Raw genomic sequence first — 26,254 nt, forward strand, 5'->3', positions numbered from 1 at the left:
GCGGTGTGGTGTGTGTACAGGTCCGGGAGGTGAATTGTGCTCCCGAGGGGTGATGTGGAGCAATGCGGCGTCGGTCCTGGTTGGGGGGGGGGTCCTCATTTCAGGTTAGCAGTATCCCTCAGATATGAAAGGCCTCCGGTGCATGTTTGTCACCTGCTTTGAGAAGGATTTGGGGATTCCGGCTGCCTCCGAGGGACTGGCAGATTGACATATTTGTGGGTCTCCGTATTCTGTTCAGTTCAGAAGATGCGTTGTGGTTTTGGCGTGTCGTGGGGGGGTGGGGTGACACTTTGCCTTTGGGGGACAACTGGATGGGGTTTGAAGTGTGTGCCTACGGAACCGAGAGGCTGTGGGATTCTCCGGAGACTGCGATCCAGCAGAGTTTGGCATATTCCCAATAATTTGTGTGTGTGTGTGTGCTTTGATTTTGAGGGTCCCCATCAACCGGTTTGGTTTGGGGCAGATTGTGCAGGCCAGGCTTGGGGGATCCCCTGCCCCTTCTCTCCCCACCTTGGGCAAGGTGAATTCTGCAGTAAAAGGGGCGGGGCTTGCTGGTGGGTCGGGGTGGGTGCATGAGGGGGAGAGGAGCTGCTGATTGGCTGTTGTGCTGCCCCGGCTCAGACAGCAGCGGCAGGAGTGCGTCGAGTTCTGTCCTTCCGCGCCTGGCAGCCGTGGGCACAGCATCCCTGGCTGGGGCGCAGGCAGCTCCCTCCTCTCCCCTCTGTCTGTCTCACTCTTTCTCTCTCTCCCTTTCTCTTTCGTTCTCTTTTTCCCATTCCATCCATCCATCCATCCTCCTGCCTGCCTGCCTGCCTGCTAGACACCCCCAGGAGAGTCTGGGTCATCCAGACTGAGACGCCCAAGCCGCCAACATGGGGGTAAGTAGCGCATTCCTCTCTTTTTCTGTCATTCTCTGTGTAGCGAAGCAATTCCCCCTGATCAGCACACCTTTGGGTTTCTGTGCATCATTGCACCTGTGTATACCGATGGGCAGCCTTGCTGTGCCCTTGTGTTGCGTACTTGCGCTTCTAAACACGCCTCCGTGCCCGCATTGCATGCACCCGTGTGGCCGCGTGCGCACGACGCCGTACATCCGCATCTCTATCTCTCTCGCACGCGCGCGCCATCCCTGTATCTGCCGCTGGCTTACCTCCCTCTCACCCACCTCCTGATGACACATGCCTCGAATTCTGCTCGCTTGCGCTTCACATATACAGCAGGGAAATGTCTGTGCAATCCGCGCAGATGTGTCTATGCGCACTCGTGTACGGTGCCCGTGTGACTCCTTTATCCCGTGGATCGCTGTGGATCATGATTTTGTGCGGTGTGCCCCGGCATGTATTTGTATGTGTCTGCGCATGGGGGGAGCGCATGTGTCCCTCTGCAACGGAGGAGCTGGTACCCGTATGAAGCACCCTCCGCCCCCACCCTGCCGGTCACCTTCTTTTCCCCTCTGCCGGCTCCATGCTCACACGCAGCACATCTCTGTCCTTGTCCTTGGAGACAGCGAGGACTGCGAGACCATTTTTCCCCTGCGTCCCTCCCTCTTTCCTTCTCCGCATCCGCTAGGATGTGTGGATCTCGTCCTGACAGTTCAGGGCATATTTTTAGCTGTGCTGCGATAAACAAAAAGCTTATCATCTATTGGAAAGTGGTGTCCGCGCAGCGAGATTCATGATTTGGTGATGATGATGTGAGATTCATGTCTTAGGAACCGAGACTCTCCTTCCTGGGTGTATGTTTTTGGAGAGGGGTGTCTGGAATTTGGGGCGCTTTTTTTGACTTGGATTTCTCGGTGGGGGGCGGCGGAAGGGGATGATAAAACCTTGCAGAGGGAGGGAAAGGGGCTGGCAGGGAAATGGCAGGCAGATCTCTCCCTCCCCATGGGTGACAAGATGTCAGCGCCGGATGGAGAGATGAAGGAGAAAGGATGAGTCATTGGGCTGGAGGTGGGGGGAAAAAGAGAGAGAGAGAGAGAGAGAGAGGAAGGAATGGAGGATGAGAGATGATGAGCAAAGGAGAGGAAGAAGGGGAGAGGCAGGTTTAGAGGAATGGAAAAAGATGGAGCGAAGAAAGGGAAAGCACAGGAAATGATCGCCAGGCACCCAAAGGCGGTGCTCGGGAGAGGAGGGCGCTGTTATTTCCCCCTCATTGATATTCAGGAGCTGTTCTCTCCTCTGGACGGGGGGGCAGGTGCTAGTGGGGGCTGCGGCATCAGAAGGCAGCAGCAGCCCCCCTCTTTTTGTGTAGGTGGCGCCAGGGGGGGGGGCAAACAAGAAACTCACCCCCACCCGTCCCCCTATTTCTGAACTTCTATCATCAACATATGCTGTTGTTGTTATTATTATTATTTAAATCTCTCACCCACCTAGAAATATACTTTGCCCATTTGGTGTCCTTTAGCAACACAGTCCTAGGAGCGTCCAGTGACAGAGAAATTAATTTAGGAAGGTCACCTTTCCTGTTCATATTCGCCGCCCCCCGCAACGCCACCTTTCCTAGCCATTGCAACACCCAGCAAAGGGATGTTGTTTGGAAACGGAGGAGGCCGGAGCAACGGAGCTGGGGTGCTTTCTAGACCCCTTGCCGCTCCATCATCACCAGGAATGGGAGACATAAACGGGATAGGATTCCCTCTCGACGCGCAAATAAATTCCTGATGGTTCCCAGCGGGAGGAGAGTGGGGAATCTAGCATTAAACGTCTCTATCTTTGGCTGGGCTGGGGGCTGGGGAGAGAATGCAAGGGGAGAAAGAAACAGACTGGGGTCAGAGGAATGATGGCGCGGATTTCCAAAAGACAAGCACTCTTGTCTGTGTATGTGTGTGTGGCTGCGGGGAGCGGCGGGGGGGGGGAGAGGGAGGAGGGAAAGCATATGGGCAGAGAGCAGCTAATCCGCCTTCCTTTCTGGCAAGAGGGAGGGGGCACATCAAAGAGACGGGGAGAGAGAGGGCACCATTGCAGCAGCTGTAACCTTGCAAAGAGCAGGAAGGGGAGAGGTGGAACCGGGTGGGGGGGGGGGAGAGGAGGGGGAGGGAGAAATGCATAGGACCATCGAGTGAGAACGGGTGGGGACGCACCATTATTAAGCTTTCTTTTCCCCCTGAAGAGAAAGCAAGGGGGAGGGATTGATGGCTTCTCAGCCTCCCCTTCTGCTTCCATTGCTTCCCCCTCCCACATGAGGTCCCCCCCCCGCCCTCGCTGCCTCCAGTCCCCTTTACAGGCTCCTATATTTGGTGTCTGCGGATAAGGAGAGGCAAGCTCTTGTTGCCAGCGTCTCTCTGCAGCAAAGAGAGGAAGGGGTGGGTTTTTTTGTGGGGGTGGGTAGGAAATACTGGGAGAAAGAGAAGCTGGACACAGAGAGGGGGGGTTATTCTAGGCCTTGTTTAATATATTATGGGCCATGGAAAAGGAAAAGGCAGCTGGATCCCTAGATCTGCTTCCTTACCCCTCACTTCTTGGCTGTGGGAGATTCAGGGCCTAGAGAGAAAGGGATTCCCAAGCCAGACCAATGTATTCCCTCTGATTTTTATAGGGGAGAGACACCCTCTTTCTTTCCTCTTCCTCCCCAGGCCAGCCTCTCCCCACTCTGCCTCCTCTTGCCCGGGTCACCCTGACCCAGTCGCTCCCTCCCCAGGAATTCATTCTGGAGCCCTGCAAAGGCAGCCAGAGGGTGCGGAAGGTGCCTTGTCCCTTTGGCGGGGGATTTGCATTTGCTAGCCTTCTTCATCTGCCTCTTCCTCCTCCTCCTCCTCCTCCTCACTTGGCACAGGGCTCTGCGGCTGGTGAGCCTTGCTGCAGCGCTGGCACCACGCCAGGGATTTCTCCCTTCCGTCGCAGCGCCGCAGAATATGGGGGTGGCGGTCAGGCCTGATGGAGCTGGGGAGGCCGGCGGGCACCTTGCCGGGTGCCGGGTGCCCAGAGACCCTCCCCCCAAGCTAGGCACGCCCCTCCACAAAAGCCCCCTATCTCCAGCTCAGAGTAACCAATTGCCTTTAGTCATCTCCCAGAAATACATCAGCAGGTTTGGTCCACAGGGACATTCTCTTTTTATAACTAGTGTTATAGGAGGAAGGATGGGTTCCTATTCTCTGTACTGCAGTATGCCACATCCCCCACCCCCCAAAAAAACCCCCAAGGGGCAACTGTGGGAGCTTATAAACTCTCCTTTCTCAACCATTGAGCTTATCAAAGAGTAGGGACATTTTGCTTGGGGAATACAGTATTGCATTCTAACCACATGCCCCACCAACTGCTTTCCAGGTCTCTTAGAGGGGGGAAAAACACCTTGTGTGAGACTGCAGTATTCTCCACTGTAGGAAATCTGGTAGACACCAGTGTGTGCCACTCTCATGCACACAACTAGTCCGGAAATGGACATGTATATGCAAACTGCATATATCTGCATACTGGGAAGGAAAACACATTGGAAAAGCATTGGGGTGTTGGTTTGTTTGGCTAGCATGCAGAGTGCATTCTTTTTCTTTCTCTGTGATTCTGTGCATATTTTGTTCATGGTTGCACATGCAAGAGAGAGACTTCTGTGGGCTTCTAAGTGTATCGCATGCCTGCCTTGGCCCTTGGTGGTTTGGGGCCTCAGTACATGTGAATATCTGTAAATGTCAGCCTCGCCATTTTGTGTGGGGGAGGATTCTACATGTGCATGTATTCTGATTAGCATGTCTAAGGGTGTGCATGCTTCATATACTCTGCTCTCAGGTTGTATACCGCTCTTTCCAAACATCTCAGCTTTCTGCCAACGCTTTGAATTGCAATGGGCGTTCTGACAGGGACATGGGTGAATGAGGACGTCTGTTGAGGTTCCCTCACCCCGAACGGTCATCTGATGACCGGCAGGAGGACAACCCCACTCTCAGTCACAAATCAAGGCCCAAGCTTTTTGCTCATCAGCACTTCTGGCAAAGGGCATCTCAAAGTCAGTCAAGGTCATGGAATATCCTCCTTGGGCCTTAGGAGCACATTTATTCCCTGCATCCTCCTCTTATGTGGATAATGGCCAGGCCAGACTTTAGAGATGAAAGTGCATCACAAGCCTATAGATTCCCCTCCCTTTTTCAGAAAGCACACACCTTTTCAGTTCTTAGTGAATCATCTTCTAGGATTGGGCCTGGAGAAGGAAGACAGTTTGGAGCTGCGTTCGGATAGAAGTTTTCAGAGATGTGTAAGGTGGAACGATGGGACCACCACTGTTGCTTGTGGTGGCCAGACTTCATCACCACCCTGTCCTGCCAAGGTGCAGAGTCAAACAGGTTCTGCAGGTTTTTTGAAACGGGGAATCCTACAAAACCTGTTTCACTGAAGAATGCAGGTGGGCAGAAGAACTTTGGTCAAAAGAGTGTCAGGGGTCAAAAGTACAGTCTGCACACAACTGCAGGTCGCTTTCCTTCCCTTGGCCAGATGAAGTTCTGTCTCAGATGGGTCAAGGGCATAGACAAGAAGCAAAGGGCGGAATAGGAGATCTCACAAATCTCAACCTGCTAGCAATGCCCTCGTGTGGGGAACTCCCTGGCAACTACCAATTCTGTTTGCTGAAGATATTGAAAGGATAGGATATTTCTGTTGGAAGAGACCTTAGGCCTCAAGCTCTTCTTGTTGCTCCAAAAATCCATGTGCATTAGTTTCTATTCCCCAGTGAAGAAGGAAAGGCGCTTTGTGCATGCTCAGAAGCACCCAGTACTGCACCTGTTCCAGAGGTGCACCAGGGCTTTTATTAAGCCAGAATTCTGTTCTGCCACCTCTTTGTAGCGTACCAGAAGCTGTATATTGGCACAGCGGCCAGAGGTGTGTGACAGAGGCGATGTAATGTGGCTGCAGCAATGCCAGTGGTGGGGCGATCAGGTAGAGCTCCCCCCTAAAAATCTTGACATCTGGGTTGTCCGTCAAAAAAAAGAGTGGGAGTTCCTGCACCTTTTTTTCTATATTAAAAAATGTTGTGCATGTATGACAAGGTGCACAGGTTCTGCAGTTAAGGCTTATCATGAATTAAACCTTTGAAAAAGTGCATCTTTCTCAAGTGTTCAAAGCACTCTGCATATAATATTTCAGTTATGCTCCTCTGTATTCTGTAAGGCAGGCTAGTCGAAGATCGGAGAGGTTGAGAGCACGTGTCTTGCCCAAGAGTACCCAGTGAGTTCAGTAGCTGAGATCTTTCCATCTCACAGCTCATTGCCATAGTCCTTGCATGACAGCAGCATCAGACAAGCACGTGATGCTCTGATCATGTGCACCCCCAGAAATGCATGCATGGAAACAGGCTCCTCTGATACGCTGGGTTCGAAACCTGGCATGTGTGCAGTTACTAAGGCACCTAACATGGGTGCGAATTCTGACACTGTCTTTGAGACCATGTGTGCAGGGCTCAACGGTTTGCCCTCAGAAAGCACAAACTAACCCCTGAGCGGGGACGCATGCGCAGCTCTGATTGCGCAGATCGGCATGATGCACAGCAGTGCGTATGTGGATCCTGGAGGGCCAAAGGGCTCAATGCTCATCAAATGCTGTTGTAGATGCAGTTGCAGTTGATCAGCAGGCAAAGCAGCATAATTCTGGGTCAGTTCATCCAGCCTAGTATTGTCTCAAGCAGAGGGCTTCCCCAGCTCTTTGTCCTGAGATAACCTTTAAGTGGAGGTGCCAAGAACTAACCATGGGGCCTTCTGCATGCCAAGCACATGCTCTGCCTCTGAGCTTTGCCTTAGCCAGCTCCTTAGCAAGATGCCACCCTTCCGGGTCTCCTACTTCCCTTACAGGAGCCCTGCAGGGCTTCTTCCATCTTCTCCTGGTGGCAGAACTATGGCAGTCAAAATGTTTCATCATTTCCCCCCCCCCCCGGGGGGGGGGGAGAGAAAGCCACAAATTAAATGAGGAAGAAGGAACGGCTTCATTTAGTTAGCTGAATTTCTAGAGAGACAACAACACTAAAACCACAACCCAATAAAAACCAGTAAGTGGATTAAACAAAGGACAAAGATAAATATATAGTATTAATTGTTTTAGGCCAGTGTCTGCTTAAGCCCGTGAAGAATTGTGCTGCTGGAGCAGACCGTGGGAGCCGGCTAATCCAGCATTTTGATCCAACAAATGTTCTTTAAAGCTCACGAGCAAAGCATGAAGGTGATAGCTTATTGTTTAGCTCTGGTATTTGAGAATCGGAGATATACTGTTCCTGAACACCGAAGTTCCATTTATCTACCAGTGCTAATAGACCCCAATAGTTCTCTGTGAATTTCTCTAATCCTTCTGTTCAAGCTAGTGGAGATTACTGTGTTCCATAAACCAATTATGCTCTGTGTGAATTAGGTCTTGCAGAATACCTTGTTGTTCTATGGACTCTTCCTATACAGCAGGGAACCTATGGCATGGTCAGTGGTCAGGGAAGATGGGAATTGTAGCCAAACCTACAACTGGAAAGTCACAGGTCCCCCATCCTAACATATAGCCAGGAGAGATTTATTGGCTGGTCTCAGTGGTTGTGATGAAGCATAGGAGACGTTTCTTTTGATGATAAGGACTCTTGAACCTTTGGGTGCTAATGGGAGCTGCTTCCATACACAGATCGCTGGGGGTGGGATGCTTCTGCACTGCGGTCTATGTGAAACAATTGTACCAATAATGGTGTTGGTTTAGGGGCTGACATTCTAGCGTGTGGCATTTCACCCCCTCGTCTCTGTTTCCTTCTTCCCTCAAATAGTACGGCCGCTCAGATAGCTACCGCGTGGCAACCACGCAAGACAAGCATGATGAGAACTCTTCGCCGAAGAAGAGCAAAGCGCAGCAGAAGGTCCGAGATCTGGATGATCTTAAGAAGGAGGTGGCGATGGTAAGTTGATGGTCTGGCACAGCGTGGGGAGGCAGCGCAGATGTAGGAATGTGTGCGGCCTGCTCTTGACCAGTAGATGGTGCCGCAGAAGAGGTTGGGGCATCTAACATCGCAGCAGTAGGGAGGACCTTTGTGGAGCAGAAGATCTGGGGCAGTCAGTGGAGACACCACCTAATTCTCTCTCTCTCTCTCTCTCTCTCTCTCTCTCTCTCTCTCTCTCTCTCTCTCTCTCTCTCTCTGGTGTTTTTCAGACCGAGCATAAAATGTCCATTGAAGAAGTGTGCCGGAAATACAACACAGACTGTGTGCAGGTGAAGGAAGCCATGGATTTCATGATGCCCAAATTTGCTTCCTTAAGGGTTGGGTTGGCGAGTGCTGCCTCGCCCTCCTGGCTAGTGGGGTATTGATGTGGGGGAAACAGGTGGCTGGCAGAAGTGGTCAGCAAGGGACCTGGGCAGTAGCTACCTATGTGGAACAGAACGACCCTGCAGGATTGTGGGAGCTGATCTTCATTTTCTAGATAGAATTGAGGGGGCAGGATGAACAGAGCAGTATTAGGTGCTTTATCAATCATCCAGTCAATCAATCAATCAATCAATCAATCAATCAATCGCCAGCAGACAATAGCCAATCAACAGCCAATAACAATAGCTGATTATTCAAAAGCTAATAATTTCAGAGGTGCTGCAGCCTCTAAAGCAGAACCTGACAGAAAAGTATGGGAAGCCCTATGCCAGGTATAGGCAAACTCAGCCCTCCAGATGTTTTGAGACTACAGTTCCCATCATCCCTGACCACTGGTCCTGTTAGCTAGGGATGATGGGAGTTGTAGTTCCAAAACATCCAGAGGGCCGAGTTTGCCTATGCCTGCCCTATGCAGAATGAAGACAAGAAAAAGGATGCCTTTAAGGCACATGGCTTCTCCCAAAGAATCCTGGGAACTGTAGTTTACACCCCACAGAGCTATAATTCCCAGTACCCTTAACAAACTACAATTACCAGGATTCTCTGGAGGGAAGTCATGTGCTTTAGATTTATGGTGGGTGTGCAGCAGGTGGCGGATGGGGCATCAGAGACACCTGTCCTCAAGGGAAGTGGGGATTTATTTTGTCTGTCTCCCCCTCTCAGGGTCTGACCCACAGCAAAGCCCAAGAGATCTTGGCCCGAGATGGCCCCAATGCACTCACCCCGCCCCCCACCACTCCCGAATGGGTGAAGTTTTGCCGCCAGCTCTTTGGGGGTTTCTCCATCCTCTTGTGGATCGGTGCCATCCTCTGCTTCTTGGCCTACGGCATCCAGGCAGGAACTGAGGACGACCCAGCGGGAGACAATGTAAGTTCTGGGGGAATGGCATCTGGGGTGGGGGCATGGAGGAAAGAACAGGGAGGCAAGGCAGAGGGGACGGGACCCCATGCAGCTTCTGGAACACCAACATCCTGTTTCTGCCCATTGTACAGCTGTACCTGGGTATCGTCTTGGCTGCTGTTGTCATCATCACCGGCTGCTTCTCCTACTACCAAGAAGCCAAAAGTTCTAAGATCATGGAGTCGTTCAAGAACATGGTGCCCCAGGTATGAGAGGAGGAACAAAGAGTTGGGGGAATTGCATGGGCCCATCCTATGAGTCCTACTAGCAGGTAACCAATAGCAGGGTGCGAAACCCCCTCTCCAACTGAACTCCAAACTTGGCCCATGGCCCATGAGATTTTGCCAGGATTGATGCATGAACCTCCAGCTGCAATGATGGCTCCAGCCTTTACACTCTAGAGTTCCATCCTGGCTCCGCCCCACCTGTCCCGTCAGGCTTAGCCATGGCCCACCAGATTCCACTTTGTCTATGTCAAGTAGTGATAGCAGTATCTCACAATGAACTAGAGGATACACCTGCATTTTGGACATTGGGTCTCCCACCTGTGAAATGGTTAGAGAAGTAAACAAATAAACCTGGCCCACTGTGAATAAAATGGCACATTAATGATCCACTGCAGACTGGTGCTGTTTGTTATAGGCAGGGTCCTTTACAGGTTGCTACGTGTGTGATGAGTCTTAACAAGATGAGTGATAACCCTATTACTTCCATCTCTCTTGGAGACGATGCTCTAAGGTGATGTGTTTTAGGGGATCTGTGTGCCAGTAGCTGAGAACCCAGAATGTCTGCCTACCTACCTGAGCCTGCCTCTCTCACCCTGCAGCAAGCCCTGGTCATCCGGGAAGGCGAGAAGATGCAGCTCAATGCCGAAGACGTGGTGGTTGGTGATCTGGTAGAGGTGAAAGGGGGAGACAGGGTCCCGGCGGATCTCAGGATCATCTCGGCTCATGGCTGTAAGGTGAGATCTACCCCCCTCCCCATACCGTCCACACCAGTCTCTCCAGCCCTCTGCTTCTCAACAGGCATCCGGGACCATCCTCAAGGTGTCTTTTGCCATTGGTTTTCTCCCATTCTGAACCAAACATTGCCCTGTTCTTGCACTTCCAGTGAGAGCTGTGCTGGTCCATTTAACAGCCGAGTCAATGAATTAATTCAATGAGCCTAGATACGCATGAAGAAAAAGAAAAAGAAAACCCAAATGGTTCTGAAGAAAATTGCTTTATTTTAGATAATGCATGAGGCATCCTCTTAAAAAAGCACCCCCTTTTCTCCCTCTGTCTCTCTCCCTAAGGGGAATATCTGAAGCAGGCATCCCCAAACTCGGCCCACCAGATGTTTTGGGACTACAACTCCCATCATCCGTAGCTAAAAGGACCAGTGGTCAGGGATGATGGGAACTGTAGTCCCAAAACAACTGGAGGGCTGAGTTTGGGGGTGCCTGATCTAAAACAACTGTGGCTCATCTTAGTTTGCATATGTATTTGCTGTAAAAATTATTTATTTATAAAAAATCTGCAACCTGCTTTAGTCAGTGGCACATATTTTGAGCCAATATTTTTAAATTGCTTAATCCACATTGCAACCCTAAAACCATGAAGGGAAGGTTTTTGGTTTGTTTGGGTTTTTTTTTTTAACATGAGAACTTCACAATGCACTGGGCTTTACCTTTGCCGGAATTTCATAATATATGAAGCAGCTGTGCTTCAGAGCCAAAACGTAAACTTAATCTTGAAAGTCAGACTTTGAGAGCCTTGAATTTATTACATGCCACCTTTGAGAATTTGGAAATCTAACATGTGAATTTCCACATCGAAGTTAGAACTGAATTTTTAGAACTTCCTTAGGGGGAAAAGAACTAAATGTGCAGTGTTTTCTCTCCAGGTGGACAACTCCTCATTGACTGGTGAATCAGAGCCACAGACGCGATCTCCTGATTGCACCCATGACAACCCTCTGGAGACAAGGAACATCACTTTCTTCTCTACCAACTGTGTAGAAGGTACAGACAGAGTTTTAGCTGCAGATGTGAGTGTGTATAGGAAGCATTTGGAGAAGAGCCTATGGAGAAACCAGCACAGGGTTACATTGCTATGATGGAGGGCATGTCCACATCGATAGCCCTCAATTAGCTTAATGGCCCCTCCTTTTCTCCAAGGAACCTTGGGAACTGTAGTTCTGCAAGGGGAAATAGGGATCCTGCCAGGGTTGCTGGCGGGAATGAGACCTTAACTGGTTGCCCATCTGCTACTGGGCCAAGTTCAAGGTGTTACTATATGGAGCCCTTAACAACTTGGGACCAGTTTACCTATGAGATTGCCTTGCGCTGCATGAACCCAAATCAGCTGCTTTGATCGGCGAAATGGGCACTACGACAGCTGCCACATTTGACCCCTTCCGCATTTGATCGCTGAGTGTGGCAGCACCTAACCTTGGGAACTCCTTGCCCACTGAGATCAACCAGGCGTCTTCACAGAACTCTTTTGGGCGCCTGCTAAAAGCGGTCTTGTTTAGACAAGCCTAGCCAGATGCTTAGTAGGTAGAGGCCATTTTAATCTGTTTTAGAATTTTAACTTTGGTACAGTTTAAAGTAGAGCTGCAATTTTTTCTTGTTTCAACTTTCTGGAAACTGTTTTGCGGTAGGGTTGTGTGTTTTTTTAACAATCAAGCAGGGTATAATTTTTTTTGTTCTAACCAATTAACTCACTCTCTCCTGCCTAAGAACAGTTCTCAAGATTCTTTTTCGGGTGGTGGTGTTGTTGGTGGTAACAACTATTAAACTGGCAGAAACCTGGTAGGTATCCATGGTGCCCATCGAGTTGTCTCTCATCTCACCAGGCACGGCACGCGGGGTCGTCATCGCCACAGGGGACCGCACCGTGATGGGCCGAATTGCCACACTCGCCTCGGGCTTGGAAGTTGGCAAGACCCCCATTGCAAGGGAGATTGAGCACTTCATCCAGCTGATCACTGGCGTGGCTGTCTTTTTGGGGGTTTCCTTCTTTGTCCTCTCTCTGATTCTGGGCTACACCTGGCTGGAAGCTGTCATCTTCCTCATTGGCATCATTGTGGCCAACGTCCCCGAGGGGCTCCTGGCTACAGTCACCGTAAGTAACTCGGGGCTGTAAATGTTCTATGGAAAAGGCAATCTAGGTCTGCAGCTGGAAATCTTGTGGGGAGAGAGATCTGGCAAGGGGTGGCATTTTAAGTCCATGCAAAATGGCAAATCCCTACCTCAAGCTTGCCCTAGTATGTTTAAATCAAAGTGGTTTGACCACCTCTGACTGGTGTTTCTCCCCTCAAGGTATGTCTGACCTTGACAGCCAAACGCATGGCCCGCAAGAATTGCTTGGTGAAGAACTTAGAAGCCGTCGAGACCCTGGGCTCCACCTCCACCATCTGCTCAGACAAAACTGGGACCCTGACTCAGAACCGTATGACCGTTGCCCACATGTGGTTCGACAACCAGATCCACGAGGCTGATACTACTGAGGACCAGTCTGGTGAGGGCAGGAAGTGTACCCCTTGTTGGTCTTGGGGTGGGGTGTGCGATGAGAAGTTGGCACGATGCATCTTGTGTGAGGCATTGTGAAATGGGGCAGGCAGCTCCTCTCTTTCTAGATTTTTCTCCTCACCCCATTCTCCAGTTCCTCTCAGGCCATATCCGCACCATAAATTTAAAGTGCTATGAACGCTGCTTTCACAGTCAGTTCCCCAAAGAATTCTGGGAACTGTTTTTTGTTGTGGGTGCTAAGAGTTGTTAGGAGAGCCTCACAGAGCTACAATTCCCAGAGTTTCCTGTGAAGAGGGATTGACTGTTAATTCTGTAGCTCTGTGGAGGGAATATGGGGTGTCCTAACAACTCTCAGCACCCTTAACAGAATTCTTTGGGGTAAATCATGACTGTTGAAGTAGCATCGTCGTATTTTAATGGAGTGGATGCGCCCTTGGTTCTACAGCCCAGTTCCATTTCCTCCCTCAGCTTAGAACGTCGCTGTTCAGTCCTTTCACCTGACTTCCCCTTCTTTGTAGGCACGGCCTTCGACAAGAGTTCTGCCACCTGGGTGGCTTTGTCCCACATCGCAGGGCTTTGCAACCGAGCTGTCTTCAAGGGAGGTCAGGAAAATGTGCCCATCCTCAAGGTGAGAGCAAGACACCGTGAGAGAATGTGAAGGACACCATAGTTGGGTCTCAACTGGGAGGTGAAAAGTCAGGTATTGGGGTGGCACTTGGACCTATGCTGAATATTATTTCAGACCAAGATGCCCTTGGTGTAGTTAGGTTTAAAGGTGGGTGCCCTCATTTCTCTCATCTCCTTACTTGAGTGATAATAATAGTAGTAATAATAATTAATTCTACTATTATGTATCAGCTTCCACACATGTCTTAAGGTGATGTACGAGATTCGACAACAACACAGAAAATAACATCAGATAGATAAATTTAAAAACAATACAAAGCAGACACCCATGGCAGAGATCATTCAATTAGGAAAGCTTTTCAGAACAGAAATGTCTTTGGTTGTTCTGGAAAATAGCATCGTCGTGGTTGACAGTTTGAAGTGTGTGAGATATGGAGGGTGGCCCTGAGGGAAAGAGATTACAAAAGATTGCTGTGACTTCTGCCAAGCAAAGGAATGTGGTAGATGAGGGGGGCACTGTGAGAGAGGGAAATGGCCGCTTCCCTGGTTTAAAAGAGCCTCCATTTCTTCACAGCGTGACGTGGCAGGAGATGCTTCTGAGTCCGCCCTGCTAAAGTGCATTGAGCTCTCGTCTGGATCCGTCAAGCTGATGAGGGAGAAAAACAAGAAAGTGGCTGAGATCCCGTTCAACTCCACCAACAAATACCAGGTATAATGTCTCAGGGTGGCCCTGTCAACCTTCAAAATGGTGTCAGCTATGCTAAGAGGTCCAGGGCAAGGTGACATTAACAGAATATCTCCCTGTACCAGGGCGCTTGAAAAAGCCAGTGCTATTCCTTGAGTGGGGAGCCGCAACATTAATAAAACTCCACAGCTGCTCTTCAAGATTTGATGGCATTTGCTAGAACCTTCTCCCCAATATTCTCTTCCTATTCTTCTATAAATGCAAGTCATCCACACCCTAGAGCAGGCATAGGCAAATTCTGCCCTCCAGATGTTTGGGGACTACAACTCCCATCATTCCTAGCTAACAGGACCAGTGGTCAGGGATGATGGGAATTGTAGTCTCAAAAACATTTGGCGGGCCAGGTTTGCCTATGCCTGCCCTAGAACTTCATCTTCCCACGGTCCTGTCTTCTAGAATTTTCCTTCGTAGCTTTTCACCTCACTCCAAAATGGCTGGTATAATACTTTCCCTCAGGCTCAGGCTCATTTTCTTTTGTCTTTGCTCATATTCAAAATTATCTCGTGACATTGCAAAACAGACCTTCACTTTCCATAACAATCCAAAAACTATTAAGTCAAATACAATAACATTCTATAACCTTCTCGTTTGTGGCAAGGCCGTGGCCATGTGACATTGAAGCCGACGAACGCAGGATCTATCAGTGAGAACAACGATCAGATCTTAGCTTGTGAAAAGGGAGCTGCGTAAATGCACGGGACTTTGCCAGAGATTATAACTCTGGCTCCTCCTCAGCCAAAGGGAGGAAGTCTCTTCTCGTGACCCCAGGAGTGATCACATAGCTGTGGTTGACATATGTATCTTCTAGCTCAGCAGAGCAGGAACTGCCCGTCATCCCACCCCTCCAAGATCTTAAAAGGCTGTGATGACTCTTCCTAGCAACCTGACACTCCTCTGCAACGGGGGGTGAGGATCCCATCCTGGGTCTGGTTCTAGCCGCTAAATTGTGTTCCACAGTTCCCATGGAGAGGACTGAGTCAGTGATCCCAATACAGTTCCTCATTCCAGGATTCTCAGGCCCATCAGCCTTAATCCTGCCTCTTTAAACGACAGCTGGAGAGGATTAGTCAGGATTCCCTGTGGCCAGCAGTCCGGAATGATTGGCCTCACTGAACAAGTCCCTCTGGAGCCAGGAAGGTAAATTGAGGCCTGCCTCTGCCCAAGCCAAAAGTGGAACCAGCTATGCCCTGTGATGCATCTTACAGCCCATCACCATAATCTGATGCCCTACGTCATGTCGGCTGCCATGCCAGCAGGGCTTCATGTAAGCCTCGCTTACCCAGATCAGTTGAGTTTGGCCATTGACCGTCATGGTATCCAAATATAAATGAATGGGGGAAATCAAAGCACTTTCATCACCAAGTGCCTCCGGTGACAAAGGGCAGTGGAAAACACGGACAGTTTTTTAAAAATTATTATTACTTTTTTATTGATTTTCAAAAACAAAACAAAATTAAATAAAACTTAAACTTAAACATTCAACCTTTTTTATCTTCTTATTCACCCTGCGCAATTTCGCGCCCGAACTTTGCTCCTTCTCTGCTTCGGTTTTCCCAATTTACATCCATTCCTGCAGATTCTTAATTCCATTCTATATACATCACAAGATTTATGTTAGCCCTGCTACAGTTTTTAAACTTCTACAGTTATTTCGTATATACACAACAAATTTACTCCACTCCTCCTCAAACTTTGTCGCTTTTTGGTCTCAAATTTTATAACTCATTTTTGCCAATTCAGTATACTCGAATAATTTCGTCTGCCACTCCATTAGGGTTGGTAACTCTTGGGATTTCCACTTTTGGGCCACAATAATCCTTGCAGCAGTCGTGGCATACAAGAATAATTTGCAGTCTTCTTTTCTCACTTCATCTCCTATTATCCCTAATAAAAAAGCCTCTGGTTTCTTTGGGTGGGAATGAATATTTGAAAATTTGAAAAACACGGACAGTTGAATGTTCATTCCCCAAAATTTACATCACGGAATCACAGAACTGTAGAGTCGGAAGGGACCCCAAGGGTCATCTAGCCCAACCCTCTGCAATGCAGGAATTTTTTGCCCAACGTGGGGCTTGAACCCACAACCAGCTTTACCAGCAGAGCTATCCCAAGGATCATCAAACATGGAAGCTGTCTTGCTTCACACTGACCTAGTTTTCCTGCAGAAATTCGTAATGGATTCTAAACACACAGACAGGGTAAAAAAACCCAGCCACCAGTTGATGTACTGTTTCACAACCAGAATATTCCGAAATAAGAAAGGTCAGCTGGAGGCATGTGGGCAACATTGGGCCCCAGGAGTGTTGTACGGGTGGCCTGAACAATTTATTGAAAAGAGCCACCATATATTTAAAGCTCTGTTATAACACTTTGGACAGCCATTACTTTCCCTGAAGAATCCCGGGAGCTATAGTTTGTTAAGGGTGCTGAGAGTTGCTTTGGAGACTCCTGTTCCTTTCAAAGAGCTTCAATTACTAGAGTTTCCTGTGAGGGGGGGATTGATTGCTAAACCACTTTAGACTGTGGACGTAGGATTCAGTGTTCTCCCAATTTTAATTTTAATTTTAAATACAAAACCCTATCACTCCATTACTCACAGAAATATAGTACATAATTATAGAATTGTAGAGTTGGAAGGAGCACTGAGAATCATCTGGTCCAACTTCCTTCAATGCAAGAATCTTAACTAAAACACCCAGGACAGATGACCATCCAACCTCTGCTTAAAAGCCTCCAAGGAAGGAGAGGACACCATCTCCGGAGCGGGTCCGTTCCACTGTCAAACAGCTCTTACCATGAGAACGTTCTTCCTGATGTTTAGTCGGAATGTCCTTTCTTGTAACTTGAATCCATTCGTTTGGGGCCTACCCTCCGGAGCAGGAGAAAACAAGCTTGCTCTGTTTCCCACGTGGCAGCCCTTTAGATATTTGAAGATGGTTATCGTACCTCCTCTGTCTCTTCTTATCCAGTTTCTTCATAGCCCTTATTGCTGGAGGGACACACGTGGCGCTGTGGGTTAAACCACAGAGCCTAGGGCTTGCCGATCAGAAGATCGGCGGCTCGAATCCCCACGACTGGGTGAGCTCCCATTGCTCGGTCCCTGCTCCTGCCAACCTAGCAGTTTGAAAGCACGTCAAAGTGCAAGTAGATAAATAGGTACCATTCCAGCGGGAAGGTAAACGGCATTCCCGTGCGCTCTCTGTTTCGCCAGAAGCGGCTTAGTCATGCTGGTCACATGACCCAGAAGCTGTACACCGGCTCCCTCGGCCAGTAAAGCGAGATGAGCGCCACAACCCCAGAGTCGTCCGCGACTGGACCTAACAGTCAGGGGTCCCTTTACCTTTACCTTTACCTTTACTCCTCTCAGTCTCCTCTTATCCAGTTTCTCCATAGCCCTTATTGCTGGCGAACTAGCTTACTACATGCAGGGAACTTCTTTACACGGACGACAATTTAAAAACGTTTGAAGTGGTGCAGTCAATCATTTTAACCTTCTTTTGTGTTTAAGATACGGATTGGTTCTACGTGGTGCACTGTCTTCAAATAACACCTCGGGTAGGATCTGGGAATGCTACCGCTCTCTTTTCCTCTGTCCCACAGCTCTCGATTCACGAGACAGAAGACCCCAATGATAACCGCTACCTGCTGGTGATGAAGGGGGCACCTGAACGCATCCTGGACCGATGCTCCACCATCCTCTTCCAAGGCAAAGAACAGCCCCTTGACGAGGAGATGAAAGAAGCATTCCAGAATGCCTACCTGGAGCTGGGAGGTCTTGGCGAGAGGGTGCTAGGTATGCATGGTTGCGGAGAGGTGTGGGGAATGGACTCCCTGGGTGAAGATGGGAAGAGGGCTGGAGAACGTGAGATGCAGGTGGACAGGGTGGGCTGCGTGCCAAATTTCATTCGAGACTAAGAAGCCACTACAGTGCCAGTAAGAAGCCTGCTGAGCTCATCAGTAACCCAGAGTTTCCAAGCCCAGGTTTTCTGGGCACTAGTAGCTTTTGAGTGCAAAAAGAATTGTGCCCATGGATTTGGAAGTTTCAAGCTCCTTAAAAAAGAGACCATATGTCACGGTCCAGTCTATGGGCGATCGAAGTCCCAGCTGAGGATGTTGGGACCGGGGGCAAGATGGCGTGGTGGGAGCAGGAATGAGAGTCCAGAAGCCAGGGGTCCGAGGGTCAGGAAGCAGGGAATCACAAAGTCAGGGGTCCGAGGGTTGAGAAGCAAGGAGTCGAGAAGCTGAGATCCGAGGATCAGGATGCAAGAAACCCAAGGCAGGAAACATGTAGCTGTGGCAAAGATCCAAAGGGAAATGCTGACCTTATATCCCTTCCCAACTCTTGCCACCTGGTGCAATGAGTTACCAAGCGGCCTCACCTGTGCGGCCGAGCCTTGCCTCTCCAGAACAAACTTAGGAAGGCTCCAGTCCTGAGAAGCCCTACTGGTCACAGGGCCCGGCTCCTGCACGCACTCCTGACACCATAAGAACATAGGAAGTTGTCTTATACAGAGTCAGACTATTGGTCTATCTAGCTCAGCATTGCAAACTCCGATTGGCAGCAGCTCTTTAGGATTTCAGAGGGGGGGGTGTGTGTTTGCCAGCCCTTCCTGCAAATGACAGGGATTGAACCTGCGACTTTCTGCATGCAAAACACCTTCATTTCTCAAGTTAGCACCTGGCGACAGGGCATCCAAAGAGCATATTCCGAGGGGTTTTGCCTCCTTTTCACCCTCCAGGTTTCTGCCACTTCTTCATGCCCGAGGAACAGTACCCCAAAGGGTTTGCCTTCGACTGCGACGATGTCAACTTTACCACTGAAAACCTCTGCTTTGTGGGGCTCATGTCCATGATTGATCCTCCCCGCGCTGCTGTGCCCGATGCCGTGGGCAAATGCCGAAGCGCTGGCATCAAGGTAATAGGGTGTCGCTTGCCTTGAAACTGAGTTGTGGGTGCCAGGTGCTAAAATTCAGCTACCCCTCGAGCAAAGTGACTGGCTCCTGCGGGAAGGCGTGCTTGGCCCACCTCTGGAGTGCTGCAGCTCTTTTGAGATCCTTTTCTCTGTGGAGGGGAATCGTTTCTAATAATAATAATAATAATAATAATAAATTTTATTTATACCCCACCCTCCCCGGCCAGAGCCGGGCTTAGGGCAGCTAACACCAGTAAAATTACAGTAAAAACATAATAGGAAAAGAAAAAAAAAACAATTTAAAATACAGGTTAAAATGCAATTTAAAATGCAGCTTCATTTTAAAAGTAGCCCATAGATCAAAACCAGAAGGGTAGGGAAACATAAGGGTCAGACTGAGTCCAAACCAAAGGCCAGGCAGAACAGCTCTGTCTTACAGGCCCTGCAGAAAGAGGTAAAGTCCCGCAGGGCCCTAGTCTCTTGTGACAGAGTGTTCCACCAAGTCGGGGCCAGTACTGAAAAGGCCCTGGCCCTAGCTGAGACCAATCTAACCACCTTGTGATCTGGGACCTCCAAAATGTTGTCATTTGTGGACCTTAAGGTCCTCTGCGGGGCAAACCAGGAGAGGCGGTCCCATAGGTACGTGGGTCCTAGCCGCATAGGGCTTTAAAGGTCAAAACCAGCACCTTAAAGCTTAAAGCAGCTCATTCATTTCCCAAATCTCAAATTTGCCCGTAGGCTTCAGAATCAGAGGGCTTCCTTTGCCTCTGAGCAGTCACTTGATTAGCCTGAAGCCTGCCAGGCCTTTGGTGACGACAGAGCAGCTAATCCAAATGGCAGCCAGCGAGGCTGTGGCCCCTTGGGTTTGTATCAGGGTTGAGATACATACTGAGAGAGGCACCAGGAAGGAACTGGTATCATGCTGGCAACCACCCAGGCCTCCCCAGGGGCCCCTTGCTCTGCCCTGTAAACCCTTAAGATGGAATGGATTGGACCAGGTGAGTCTTGCTGGTTAGCTAGCCAGCCTCCTCCTTTGCCTACACTGGGACTCCTTTGGTAACCATCACTCTTCCCCCACCAGGTGATCATGGTAACAGGTGACCATCCCATCACAGCCAAGGCCATTGCGAAAGGTGTGGGCATCATCTCTGAAGGTAACGAGACCGTGGAAGACATTGCTGCCCGGCTGAACATCCCCGTCAGCCAGGTCAACCCTAGGTGAGAGGGGTCAAGGTGTGTGGGGGTGTAGGGGAGGGAGCAGAGGCTGGAGACAAACATAATGCGGCTGGGGAGATGGCGCAAGAAGCAGATAACTCTTCCAAGGCAAAGAGGAGGAGGGAGACTTGGAAGAACATTGGCTGGGGTGGGGGAGGAACAAAGAAAGCTGTGGTGGCCTTCCTTTGGCAGTTTTGCTGCCTACCGTGAGATGGTTCGCTCCATGAATTTAAGCAGATCTCGGCTTGGCAAATCCCAGAATGAGAAGCCACATGGTATTAGGGCTATCAACTCTGTCTAGCTACAATACAAATGTACCTTATTCAATTGTTATGGCTCTCCCCCCCTGCCCCCTCCCTGTGCGAGGATTCTGGGACTTGCAGTTTGGTGGGAGTCCTCAGAGGACTACAGTTCCCAGGAGAGGAGTGACTGCTCAGCCAGATTAAGCCCGTAGTGGAGATATCTCACTGGAGCTGCTTGGAATGAGAACATAGCAAAATAATGCTAAATTGCTATCCCACAAGGGATCATAGGCCAGCCTCCCCCAGCCCTTTTGGACTAAAACTCCCGTTGGCCCAAGCCAGTATGGCAAATGATTGGGTATGATGGGAGTTATAGTACAGGCTAGTCACCTCTTACTTTTCCTATCCTGCCTGGTTTGTTGAGCTTCTATAGGATACAGTGGTACCTCGGGTTACATACGCTTCAGGTGACAGACTCCCCTAACCCAGAAATATTGCTTCAGGTTAAGAACTTTGCTTCAGGATGAGAACAGAAATTGTGCTCCGGTGGCGCGGCGGCAGCAGGAGGCCCCATTAGCTAAAGTGGTGCTTCAGGTTAAGAACAGTTTCAGGTTAAGTACGGGCCTCAGGAACGAATTAAGTACTTAACCCGAGGTACCACTGTATTCACATTTCTGTAACAGAAGGTTTCGGTCCAGGCGCTTTGGTTCCTCTCATGGTGAGGCCAGCCCTGAGTATGGATGACAAAGGTGCATCTTCTACCACCTTGATGCCGTCTTTTTGCCCACCCAGAGATGCCAAAGCCTGTGTGATCCATGGCACCGACTTGAAAGACATGGGCGCAGAGCAAATCGACGAGATTCTGCAGAACCACACAGAAATTGTCTTTGCCCGTACGTCCCCACAGCAGAAGCTCATCATTGTGGAAGGTTGCCAGAGACAGGTAAGGACATCCAGCGGGGTCCCAAACTGGCCCCACAGAGCACAACCAACTAATCCGGCTGCAAGGTGTTGTTTGTTAAGATGCTAAGAGTTGTTAGGAGGTCCCTATCCCCCTCACAGAGCTACGGCTCCCAGAGTGGTTTAACAATCCCTCTTCACAGGGAACTCTGGGAATTGTGATTCTGGCAGGGGACTAGAGGTCTCCTAACAACTCTCAGCGTTTTGGGCAAATTACAGCTCCCAGAATTCTTAGCGGGGAACCATGCGTTACCCAATCTCCCTGCGCATAGAAAGCTCAGGGAGAAGAGTTCTAGCCTAGCGTTTTCTTCTTTGACTGGCTCGGTATTTGTGGAGGGAGTTGCCTAACGGGGAAGCTTTCAGCCCTATGATTGCCCCACCTGCCTCTATAAAACAGCACAATTCCAGGCATTTTAGCGCAGGGCTTGCCAACCTTTCTGAGCCACTGGGCACATTTGGAATTTTGAGGACGGTGCCGTGGGCACCGGTCAAAAAATGGCTGCCATTGTGTGTGTGACATAACACAAAATGGCTGCCACAGTCAGCATGTAGGAAAGGTCGAGCTGGCACAAATAGGGACTGAGCAGGAGTAGCGAATGGCCTCTCATGCCCTGTGTGTTTTTGAAGGGAAATTTGCGGAGATATTTTGCAGGTGCCTTAAGAGATACTGACACACACACAGAGGCTCCCATTAGTATCATTTTGGGAACGCCTGCAAGTTTGTGTGAACTTAAGGTTGCCAATTGTGGGAATGTTCTGGGGTGCAGGAGAGGATATATTGACTAATTATATCCTTATCCAACTTGTGCTAACAAGTTCCCAAAATATCAGCAGAGTTTATAAACATTCCCTTTTTAGTTTGCAACGGTAACGTGTGCACAGGTTCGCTAGAACCTCTATAATAATTACTCTGGTAATTTCCCCTTTGATCCCTCTTAAAATACAAGACACTACACAGTCTTTATAAAAGTATAAAAGAGTTTACTCACGTTCTGTTCACAATATGATCCCAGAAGGCACACAGACTTAAAAAGGTAAAATACATTTAGAATCTATCTTGTAGCAAGATAGTCCTTATCTCCTCTCTTGGCTGGGAGCCAAGAGAGCATCCTTAGATGTTCCTCATGGAAGGAAGATGGCAGCGAGAGGCAAGAGAGAGAGGCAAGAGGCAAGAGAGATGGCTGCCTGCCCTGTGCTTTTATCATTACCTGCACAGGTGAGGCCACACCCACCTCTGGTCACATGCGGAGGAAGTCCGTCCCCAGGAAGTTTACCTGCTTGCTGGACAGACATCCCTCCCCATGTTCTAACATGTACACTCTAGGAATGTTGTCATTGACTGCTCCTGTGTTTTACATCCCACACCAATGACACCCTTCACCCCAAAATATCACTGGGGCTGCTCTTCTGCAAAAATCAGCAGGTAAAGCTTATATGACCAATTTTAAAAAGCCAGAAACCTGTCTGAGAAAGGCTTATTATATACAGCGGTCCCTCGGGTTACAGACTCCGCTAACCCATAAATAGTACCTCGGGTTAAGAACTTTGCTTCAGGATGAGAACAGAAATCGTGTGGCGGCAGCGGGAGGCCCCATTAGCTAAAGTGGTACCTCAGGTTAAGAACAGTTTCAGGTTAAGAACGGACCTCCAGAACGAGTTAAGTTCTTAAGCTGAGGTACCCGTATACCCCACTGCAGGCTCACAGGCAACACTTCCCTCTGCCATTATTTCCACAGAAATCATCCCTGGATGGAGAGGCCGGGTGATTGCCCATCTCTCTCTGCCCCACAGGTGATGCCTTTTGGGCCTTCTTCTGGCTCTGAATGTGCATTTCTATCTCTCTCCCCACACCAATAGGGTGCGATTGTGGCTGTAACAGGCGATGGCGTGAATGACTCCCCCGCCCTGAAGAAGGCCGACATCGGGGTGGCAATGGGCATTGCCGGTTCTGACGTCTCCAAGCAGGCTGCCGACATGATCCTCTTAGATGACAACTTTGCCTCTATTGTCACTGGAGTCGAAGAGGGTAAGCTCTGAGGATTGCCTGACGCAGTGAAGAGGGGGACTGGATTCATAATCAGCGAGCGCTAAGGGTGTGAGCAGAACCTGGTTATATAGGCACAGCTTCCGTCTTGCTTCTGGTGTGGGGTGGCGGAGCCTCTAAAATGGCAGGGATGAGCTTTACTCAGAGTAGAGCTGCTGGAATTCATGGAGGTAAGCTAGTCATGCCCATTCATTTCAACAGGTCTTCTCTGAGTAGAACGAGCATTGGCAGGATCCTATAAACAGGATTTTCATTACCTCAGCCAGGGGCAATGGCCCCCCAGGGGGTGTTGGACTATATAGGAAGCTTGACCATCTAGTTCAGTATTGTCTACACGGATTGGCAGCAACACTCTGGAATTTCAGCCAGCCAGTAATTCCAACAACAATTGTTGTTGTTGTTGTTTATTGTTAGAATTTATATACTGCCCTGTACCTGCAGATCTCATCCAGAAGGGACTGCATCTGTTATCCCTGATCTAAGCCACCCCCAATAAATGCCTGTGCAACTTTCATTGAAAATCTCCAGGAGGCAACTAGGGCAAATTTATTATTTAAATTGATTCAATAAATATTCTGTGCGCATTACGTCCCTCTCGGTACCTAAAGGCAACACCTCTTAAACCGTTCTTTGTGGATTGGCTGAGGAATTGTTCCTTATTCTGCCTCTTCATTTCAAGATCCGTCTAAAGTAGAGCTTTCCTAACTGCGTGTCGCAGCACATCAGTGTGTCAGCTGCAATGTGTAGGTGTTTTGCGCAAATGGACCCCGTGCCCCTCCTGGGGCCGGAAAGGGGTTAGTTTAACCTTCCGGCTTGCTAGTAAAACTGAATTACCGTGTCGCGAAACGATGCATGTCTAAAAAGTGTGTCAGCAACGTGAAAGGTTTGGAAAGCACTGTTCCCAAAGGGGAGAGGGCAGCAGCAGCAGCAATTGAGTTGTGGGTGAGAGAGGGGAAGACGGGTGCAGAGATCTGGCTTGCTCTGACTTTTGGGAATCCCGTTCCCCTTGCCCCCCAGCTGTGCCCTCTGTCTCTCCCCCTTACGCCCATGTGTCTCCCTCTGGCCAGGACGCCTGATCTTTGACAACCTGAAGAAATCCATTGCCTACACCTTGACCAGCAACATCCCTGAGATCACCCCTTTCCTGCTGTTCATCATGGCCAACATCCCTCTGCCTCTGGGTACCATCACCATCCTCTGCATTGACTTGGGCACTGACATGGTGAGTCTCATCCCCTCACACACAGAAACGCTTTTCTTCCAGCTCAATCCAACCTGAGGGTCATCTAAGCCAGGGGTTGTCAACCTGGTCCTTACCGCCCACTAGTGGGCATTTCAGGAATCTAGGATCTTAGGGGGTTCAAGCTGAATCCTCCTTCCATCGAGCACTGGTGGGCGGTAAGGAAATTTTACCATCAAGAAAGATGCATTACTGGGCGGTGGATATAAAAGGTTGACTACCGCTTGCAATGCAGGAATCTCAACACGCTGGTCTCCCATCCAATTTGAAACCATACCAAACCCTGCTTAGCTTTGCAGATGTGCTAACAGTTTTACTGCTGCACCATCAGGAGGGCATTGATCCAGTACCCAGATATTCCCAAATTCCCATTACTGCTGCTTCTTTGCAACCCATCATCTGATTGGACTCAGGCTCTGTGGAGGAGCCCTGGTTCACTTCTGTGTCAAAAGCCCAACTAAAGCCTGGCATAAACCAAGTGTGAGCTGCATGGTAGAAGTTACTCAACTGTGCTACTGTGTGAGAGGAAAGGTAGTATCTCTGAGTGCTCCTACCTGAAAGCAATACCTGCACATGGAAAACTAGTCAGGGAGAAGTTGAGATTCTAAACACTTGTCTTGAAATAGTCTCCTTTATAACTAGATTTCTGCATGCAGGGATTCCCCCTCCCCCAACTGAAACTAGCTTTGAACCTGGGAAAGATTTTATCTTTCAGTGAATCCTGGGAGCTGTAGTTCTTACCAGAGTGCAGAGCATTCTGTCATTTCATTGCAGAACTACAGTCCCCAGCTTCCTTTGAGGCGAAGAAACCATGATGCTCAAACTGATTGATGTATCTAGGGAAGGCCTTCCTTAAAGCACTTTGTCTGCATGTTACTTTTTACAATCTGAACATGGAGGCAGAGGCTCAAATCTCCATGTTGCCAGTTTGACAAAATGGCTGCCTCTGAACACCAGACTCATTCTGAGCAAAAGTACAGAGAAATGTCATTCTGAAACTTCCCACGCTTCTGTCGCTGAATGCTATATCCCCAATGAGATGCTTGAACGGTTCTCATCATCCCTAACCATTGACCATTTTAGCCAGGGCTAATCGTTAGCACAGCTTCCCCACCCCCTCACCTACACCCTACACCTACACCTACACCCACCCCCTCACCTACACCCAAAAACTTCACCCAAAAACTTCTATCCAGCCCTGTGATCCTGCAATCCTGCTGACCCTCTCAATTCTTCCTCCAGGTGCCAGCCATCTCCTTGGCTTACGAAGCAGCTGAGAGTGACATCATGAAGCGACAGCCACGAAACCCCAGGACTGACAAGCTGGTGAATGAGAGGCTGATCAGCATGGCCTACGGGCAGATTGGTGAGTAAACGGGGGGCAGCCATTGAGCAGGGCAGAGCACCCCCAGGTGCAGAAGAGAGTTGAGTGGGGATGAATCGGGCAGGTGTTGAAAATCAGGCCAACCTGCAGGTGCTTAGCTGCTGGTCCCAGTGGCGTAAGTGGGACCCAGGAATGCAAGCAATTTTGTCCGGTGGTACGTCCATATTAAG

General features: G+C 49.4%; 1 protein-coding gene across 1 annotated transcript in view; it reads left to right on the forward strand.

Annotated features, from left to right (window-relative positions):
- Positions 1 to 631: 631 nt before the first annotated feature.
- The window catches only part of ATP1A3 (ATPase Na+/K+ transporting subunit alpha 3), a 34,158-nt gene continuing 8,535 nt past the window's right edge, over positions 632 to 26,254 (forward strand). Inside the window, exons 1-18 of the mRNA XM_081922500.1 lie at positions 632 to 878; positions 7,708 to 7,836; positions 8,088 to 8,147; positions 8,965 to 9,168; positions 9,294 to 9,407; positions 10,028 to 10,162; positions 11,086 to 11,203; positions 12,040 to 12,308; positions 12,506 to 12,704; positions 13,234 to 13,343; positions 13,917 to 14,051; positions 17,688 to 17,880; positions 18,827 to 19,002; positions 20,081 to 20,217; positions 21,249 to 21,399; positions 23,274 to 23,442; positions 24,528 to 24,682; positions 25,943 to 26,066. Of these exons, the coding sequence (XP_081778626.1) occupies positions 873 to 878; positions 7,708 to 7,836; positions 8,088 to 8,147; positions 8,965 to 9,168; positions 9,294 to 9,407; positions 10,028 to 10,162; positions 11,086 to 11,203; positions 12,040 to 12,308; positions 12,506 to 12,704; positions 13,234 to 13,343; positions 13,917 to 14,051; positions 17,688 to 17,880; positions 18,827 to 19,002; positions 20,081 to 20,217; positions 21,249 to 21,399; positions 23,274 to 23,442; positions 24,528 to 24,682; positions 25,943 to 26,066 (2,584 nt within the window). The 5' untranslated portion in view covers positions 632 to 872. The remainder of the gene's footprint in view (positions 879 to 7,707; positions 7,837 to 8,087; positions 8,148 to 8,964; positions 9,169 to 9,293; positions 9,408 to 10,027; positions 10,163 to 11,085; positions 11,204 to 12,039; positions 12,309 to 12,505; positions 12,705 to 13,233; positions 13,344 to 13,916; positions 14,052 to 17,687; positions 17,881 to 18,826; positions 19,003 to 20,080; positions 20,218 to 21,248; positions 21,400 to 23,273; positions 23,443 to 24,527; positions 24,683 to 25,942; positions 26,067 to 26,254) is intronic.

The sequence above is a fragment of the Podarcis melisellensis genome (assembly GCF_964234715.1).
Source record: "Podarcis melisellensis genome assembly, chromosome: 8".
NCBI classification, from domain to species: Eukaryota; Metazoa; Chordata; class Lepidosauria; order Squamata; family Lacertidae; genus Podarcis; species Podarcis melisellensis.